Source organism: Onychomys torridus, unplaced genomic scaffold (genome assembly GCF_903995425.1).
Source record: "Onychomys torridus unplaced genomic scaffold, mOncTor1.1, whole genome shotgun sequence".
In the NCBI taxonomy this organism is placed as follows: domain Eukaryota; kingdom Metazoa; phylum Chordata; class Mammalia; order Rodentia; family Cricetidae; genus Onychomys; species Onychomys torridus.
The window spans coordinates 11,465-19,237 of NW_023412986.1; the positions used below are offsets into that span (position 1 = coordinate 11,465).

General features: G+C 42.1%; 1 protein-coding gene across 1 annotated transcript; it reads right to left on the reverse strand.

The window, feature by feature from the left end:
• Positions 1-287: 287 nt before the first annotated feature.
• On the reverse strand, positions 288-3,062 carry LOC118576099 (pre-mRNA cleavage complex 2 protein Pcf11-like). The gene is given in 1 exon segment (XM_036176485.1): positions 288-3,062. A coding segment is annotated over 1 exon segment (2,775 nt).
• Positions 3,063-7,773: the final 4,711 nt, after the last annotated feature.

The following is a 7,773-nucleotide window of genomic DNA, read 5'->3' on the forward strand; positions in this document are numbered from 1 at the left end:
ATAATTTACAGTTCACAAGTGAAACTCGTACATTTTGACACATACAATTTCCTTTTGTTAAATTTGCACTCGTCTACAGAACTTTCACACAACAAGCACCTGAACGTGTGCAGGCAGTAGGAAATGCAAATACTAAAATGTGTTTATAAACAAAATGATAGCTGAAGGTCCTGCCACAGATAAGAGAATTTATACACATATATTTCTATATAGACATAAAAAGTCTTCACTTTCTAAATCCAAAAGCAGCTTTTGTTAAAAAACAAAACCATATTTTCTCATTTGATTTAAACTGACTCAACTGTATCATTTTCTGTTTTAATGTCAGTAGGTGCTGCTACACTTTCTTCTGAACAGGCTGGTGGGGCATCAACGTGCTCTTCCTTTACTTTGGGACTTTCACAGGGGTCTTGCGATTCCTTTTTGACAGTGTTCACCCTAATGTTCCAAGGGTTTTCAACTGGAGTCTTGATGGCAGATGGTGTCCAATCAAAAGAAGATGTATTTTGGTAATCTGCATAACACGATGGATGGTAAATCTTTCCGTCTACTCCAATAGCGTTTTTTAAGTGCCATGCCTCCTCCTCTTCATCCCAGAACTGTTCAAATTGTTCTTGACAAATTTCACAACTCTCAAGTGCTCCTGCTGGTCCAGCAGGGACCCTTTGGAACTCCTTTTCTTTAGAAGCCTCCTGAGATTTGAGGACAACCACTTCATGAACCTGTTCAAACAACTGGCTTTTTGACCGTTCTTCCAGATCAGCTGTTTCTTCAAATTCTATCAAGTCTGTTAAACTGTAGTACCAACGTCTATGAGTGACCTTTCTGCTAACATCTTTCTTGCTTCTATTTTGCCGATAATGCCAGTCCAAATGATCTGCATAAACATCTCTCTGGGATGTCACAAACCTCATTCCACAAGAAGGACACTGAATCCCAGTGTACAGCCGGTTTATAACACTGTCATAACGTTGTTTCAATGCTTCAGTTGTAAAATTAGTAAGATCTGGAGCATCTTGATCTTCATTCTGATCCTTTGCCTCTTCAGGGGGAGCCTGAGCATCAGCCTCCTTTTCCTGGGTTGCAGTTGAGTCAGGCTGGGACAATTTGAGAATTCCCGTTTTTACCAGTTTTGCATACAATTCCTTCACATCCACCTCACCGAGATGATGATCAGGATATGCCTTAGGAAGACCTCCTGAAGGATTTGGATGAAAAGCTCCAGCCTTCTGTGGATGAACTGGTAAAAACTGCTGTCCTTGACCAAATGCTACTGGCTGAGCTACACCAGTCAGAACCTGTTGAGATGTCTGAAGAGCTCCTACTGACATTGGACTAGGTAAATTGCCCAAGTTTCCCAACTGAAAACTCTCAAGATTCTGTTCATTCAAATAGTGTCCTGACGCTCTGTTAGGGGCCTTTGGGAAATTCTTTGGGCCATGAGGTCCATTCAAATTTGGTCCTTGAGGTGTGTCAAATATCTCTTCATTTCTTTGGAACTGTAATCCTTGATCTGGAATATTCAAAGCATTGCCAGGTGGGTCATTATATGGGCCAGTCTGATGGAAAGAGTCAAGCCTTTGGGAAGGATGATTGTCAAATCTGGTACCTTGCACACCAAGAGGAATATCAGATCTTGATGCTTGCTGCTGTTGTGGCCCATCAAATCTTTGAGTTACACTATCAAATCTCACTTGAACCTGCTGACCAGGTGGCCCAGGAAGTCTCTGTGGACATGGCTGACCAGCTCTTTCAAATCTAGGACCTGGCAGGCTGTGTGTTCCATCATATCTTGGCAAAAGTGATGACTGACCTGGCTGTCCATCAAACCTTACAGAGTGACCACCTTGAAATCGTGGACCCCCTTGACCCACAGGTGCTTCAGTTCTCAGGCCACCTCCTGGCACAGGACCCCCAAACCTCATTCCACCTCCCTGTTGTACTAAAGGTCCTTCCAACCTGATGCCAAACCCTGGTTGGCCATGTGGTCCCTCAGACATAAGGTTCCCACCTAGTTGATTATGTCCTTCCAATCTCACACCAGCCACAGCCTGACCATGGGGACCCTCAAACCTCATTCCAACTCCTTGCTGTGGCAAAGGGCCCTCAAATCTGATAGCACCACCTGGCTGACCATGAGGCCCATCAAACCTAATTGCTCCCCCTGGTCGATGATGAGCCCCCTTAAACCTGAGCCCACCTAAAGGTTGGCATCGAGGATTATCAAATCTAAGACTGCCCACAGGATGTCCGAGAGGGCCTTCAGACCTCAGAACGCCCAAAGGCTGACCCCCAGGTCCTTCAAATCCCAAACCACCTTTAGATCCCTCCAAACTCACACTAGGTGAACCTTCAAATTGAAAACTGCCTCCTCCTCCTTCTCCTCCTCCCCCTCCTCCTCCTCCTCCCCCTCCTCCTCCTCCTCCTTGAACAATTGTCCCTTCATGTCGCAGAGGTAATTGTACTGGTCCTGGACGAACTTCAAATCTCAAAGGACACGCACCTCCTAACTGACCTTGTGGTCCTCTGCATTGCATAGGGCCTCCTCCCCTGCTTTGTCCTTGTGATCCCTCCAACCCAAGAGAAGCTGGTGTAGGGGGTCCATCCATTCTATGGCTTAATTTATTAGGTCCTTCCAAAATCATCTTGGCTGGGACATGTCTCCTCTCACATGGCCTACCAGGTCCATCTAATAATGGTCGGTGTTCAGCTAAAGCTGTAAGCCGCTGATTTGTATTAAGGCCAGCAATTCTTGATGCTGGGCTATCTACAAACGGTTTATCTGAATCTTCATATCTAGGTCACTTAAATGGAAAACAATCATTGAAGGGAGATCTCTGCTCCTCCCTTCCACCTTCTTGATACTGAAAGAGCTGTGGAATTTGATGCACAACACCAAGGAATTTGTCTTGTGAAATGTCACCAGAAGCTGAAAGTTCACTCAAAGTTTGAAGGACTTCTCTTTTGCTAGCAATGGTTAACTCTTTAGGAATCTGAAGATCGGCATGTCCACTTGGTTGACGGTGCTGCTTTGGCCAGTGGAGGAGTGGGATGCTAATCATTGGAGATAACTGCCATTCTGCCCTTGCATACAAGGTTTTGATTAATTTTAATCCCCAAGGTCAAGGGAGAGACATACATGTTCCTTCTCAGATGTCTGCTTCCATGATCTGCCAATCTTTTTTTGTTTGTTTCTTTGTTTTTATTTTTCCAGACAGGGTTTCCTTGTGTAGTTTTGGTGTCTTTCCTGGATCTCACTCTGTAGACCAGGCTTGCCTCAACCTTACAGAGATCCACGTGGCTCTGCCTTGGGAGTTTACTGGGATTAAAGGCATGTATCACCACCCCGGGCCATGCTCTGACAATCTTAAGTAGATATTTTGGGGATCAGGTTGTGCTGGTGCATAGAACCTGTTTTCACACTGTCAGTTGTTGGGTCTGTGGAGTTTATTGTGTAGCTATCCTATTATGTTGCATTTTTCTACTGGCTATGTAGACCTGGCTAACCTCCAAGTCACAGATCCTCCTCCCTCCCCAGTACTGAGATCGAAGGGGTGTGTTTGTTTTTGTGACTGTGTGTCTGTGTGTCTGTGTGTCTGTGTGTGAGTTACCACAGCCAGCATGAAAATAAATCTTAAAAACAATTAAAATTCCGTGTTTCTAGTTCCCATCTTGTATATAACTGTCCTCTCCACATGTTACCTCTCCTTGCAAACATACGTCCACGTTTGGTTTCAGGTTCTTGGAGAAGCAGGAAAGTTCTGGTTGTCTCTACTACACTAGATTTTGTTTTGTCTATTTTTACCCTATACTTTCATATTTTTGAGTTAGGGTCTTTCTGTGTAGACCTGGCTGTCTTGGAATTCTGTATGTCTATCAAGCTACCTTCAAACTCAAGAGATCATCCAGCCTGCCTCTGGATTCCTGGTTTAATGGTGTGTGCCATGCCTTGCCTATGGATTTGGAGTGTTAAAAATTCTATTGATTTGTATATGCTTGAATTCTTGCACAATGTATGTGAAGACTGTATGTAAGAGAACCATTCACAAGAGTTGGCCTCTCCTTCCACATGTGGATGCAAGGGAAGAAACTTGGGTTGTCATGCTTAGCAGCAAGCACCATTGACCCTTTGGACACCTGTGTTTAGTTTCTGACACTAGTCTACTGTAACCTTGGTTAGACTCAGGCTGACTCTTTTCTCTTCCTACTTTGGTTTGGGTACTGTTTCTCACTCCCCTTTCCTTTGTTTTCTGAGACTGTGGTCCCACTACATACTCCAGTCTTGTCTCACACTTCCAAGTGTTGGTTTATCCTCTCCAGTGCTGGAGTTATAATCATTTTGGACACTGTAAAGATTGATTGCTGGCATTTGTTTAAAAAAAAAAACTTCCTGGCCTGTAGCTGAATAGAATAAGTTTAGTCTGGAGAGCCACACTAGGAGAATGGTAGATGGAAGAAAGGTGGACTCTGGAGACACCAGCTAAATGGAGATTGAGTCCATAAAACTGCCATGGTAATTAATAAAGGTACCTTCTCATGGCAGAAAGTAAATAAGGACTATGATTTATCTTAGAATTGTAAGAGTTATTGAGCAATAAGCCTAAGAATTGGCCAAGCATTTATAATTCAGATAAGCCTCACTGTGTTTGAGAACAGCCATACTATAGGAAATGTCTGCCATTAGATATACACATTCACAAAGCTCAGAATTGTTCGTGTGTGTTTCTAGGAATTGAATTTAGGATCTTGTGCATACTGGATGCTTTAATCACTGAGCTGAATCATCAACCTTTCATGCATTCACATTTGTACTCCTTAATTTTATCCTCTGACCACTGCATGTTTGCATATCTGGATCTGGAATCCGGAATCCAAAGGGCCAGCACCAGAGGTGACCACTCAGGCTCATATTCCTAACAGTTGCATTTGCATAAGAGACTAGAATTTGACCAGAATTTCATAGTCTCTGCATCATCAGAGGGACAGAGAAGAGCAGTGGCACCAGTGAGACCAAATGTGCACTGTCACCACATTTCACTTGTGATAATTGTAGTTTTCATTTCTCTTGCTGTGATAAAACAGTCTGGAAAAGAAATCTTAGGGAAACTTAGGAGAGGCAAGGTTTATTTCAGTTCACAGTCACAGGTTATAGTCCATCACTTTGGGCAGTTACAACTGCAGGAACTTTAAACAGCTGGTAACATGTCAGCCACAGCTTGGGGCAGAGAGAATATGAATGCATGCAGACATTTTCTCTACTGTTATATACATCTTTTTCTCCTCTTCTGTGATTTTGTACTATAATCAGGGAATAGTGCCACACATTTTCATTTTGAGTCTTTCCATTCTAATTAAGGCAACCAAGGCAATGTCCAAGGCCAACATGATCTAGAAAAAAACTCATTGAGACTAAATTTCCAGGTGATGGTAGGTTGTGTGAAGTTAATTAATAGAACTATCTATCACAATTAAATATTAATACAGCACAAGCAAGAGCAAACTAATTCTGAATGTGTCTTACAAAATGGGCACAGCTTAAACAGGTCAATTGTTAAAGTTGTGTATTGGGCTTCTTCGTTTCATGTATTCGAAATACAGGAGTTGTCTTTGAAGAAAGAATGTCCCCCTTTTCTCCTGGCTCTTGTAAAGCCTTCATGCAAAGTACCAGACCTGGGCTGCAACATGGGACTCACAACTATCAGAGAAGGTAAGAAAAATGGTGTTTAAATGCACTTAGGTGTTTTGGAAACACTGTCTTCTCACCCAAGGGATCACGACTGTCGGTGAGTATGAAAGTTAACATGGGTTTGGCTCAGTCCTCTGACACAAAGCATTTTGCACAGTTATTGAGATATTTGCTAAGATGCAAAGGAACAAAATATTCAGAGCAACAACTCTACAACTCCATATGCTTAGCCCACAAAAAGTGAGATAAACTCCATGTGAATCATTTGACAAGCTCCAGTATGGTGATGGATTGCTTCGGACCTCTAGGAGGAAGAAAAGGAGACAGGGTGAGAGTGAGAAAGTAATTTTTCTGCCACACATCTTCACAGGTCTTGTCATGGTGAGTGAAATGTAACTCCAGCCACAGGCTTCACCATGGTCACAGAATCATATTGGGGCTTTAACTCGCATGAGTGACGTGACAGGAACTCTAAGCCCTCCAGTCTGCAGCTTTTTAAAAACTTGTTTGTTTGTTTATTTATTTATTTATTTATTTATTGTGTATACAGTATTCTGCCTGCAGGCCATAACAGGGCACCTGATCTCATTACAAGTGGTTGTGAGGCACCATGTGGTAGCTGGGAATTGAACTCAGGACCTCTGGAAGAACAATCACTGTTCTTAACCACTGAGCCATCTCTCCAGCCCCAGGCTGCTGTTTTAGGGCTGCCCGGGACTTGTGGAACAGAGTGAGTTCTAAGGAATGTCCTGTGGAACCCCAACACTGCAACATGAGCTAGTGTGACTGCCCAGAACTTAGGGGTTTTTTTTTTGTTTGTTTGCCTGCTTGCTTGATTGCTTGCTTACTTGCTTGCTTGATTTTTGTTGAATTTTTTGTGATTTTTTCCCTAAAAGTAGCACAACTCCAAAGTAAACTCTCTTTATGTAGATGTTTTTTGTTACTCCCCCTTGATGGAAATAACAATGATATCTTCAGGGGAAACATATTAAAACAAGCTCATCTTATAGTATAGAGACAATTGCAATGAGGGCAAAAAGCACTAAGGCAATGTGTTCCACTAGACAGACATAAAGGCCATAAAATGGTGGCACTCACACCTTTAATCCTAGCACTTCAGAGGCAGATATCCCTCTGGATATCTGTGAGATCAAGGCCACAGAGGATACAGCCAAGTATGATGACTCATGCCTTTAATCCCAGGGAGTGATGGTAGGAAGCAGAAATGTATATAAGGCAGGAGGGCTAGAAACTAGAAGCATTTAGCTGGTTAAGCATTCAGGCTTTCCAGCAGCAGTTCAGCTGAGACCCATTCGGATGAGGCCCAGAAGCTCCCAGTCTGAGGAAACGAGACCAGCTGAAGAATTGGCAAAGCAAGGTAGCTGTGGCATGTTCTGCTTCTCTGATCTTCCCTTCCAGCATTCACCCATATAACTGACCTCAGGTTTGTTTTTATTAATAAGAACTTTTAAGATTCCTGCTACAACTGTGAGTTGAAGATTAGATAGTTATAGTTATATTTAAAGATTAGATAGTTATAGTTTTCCTTGTTAAGAATTTCAGAAAGGAACCTCATTAAAGAGGTGTAAGTGTATAAATTTGAAAGGCATTATAAGATAGTTCAGTTAGTAACAAAAGTTAGGATAGTGAGTGAATCAGGTACATTTTGGACTTACCAAAATAGGATAGTTAATGGAATCTTATCTCTGAGTTTGTCAAATGCAAATGGACCAGACATTGTTTAAACATTTTTGCTTGTATATATTGTATATAATTATTGTACTTATTGTATATAGTCTTTCTTATATTAGTTATAACTTTTTTTCCTTTTTTCTTTTTATTAGAATAGAAAGGGGAATTTGGTGATATCTTATTTGTGCTGAAATGTGGTTTTATTTCTATGTTAATAAATAAAGTTGCCTTGGAATCAGAGCTAAAAGCAAGCCATTAAGCAGATCTGGTAGTGGTAGCACACACCCTTAATCTGATCACATGGCAGGCAAAGTCTCTGAGTGTTCAAGGACACACCCAGCATCATTACACATGCCTTTTATCCCAGTCCCAACCATAGAGACCTGGAGGTCTGT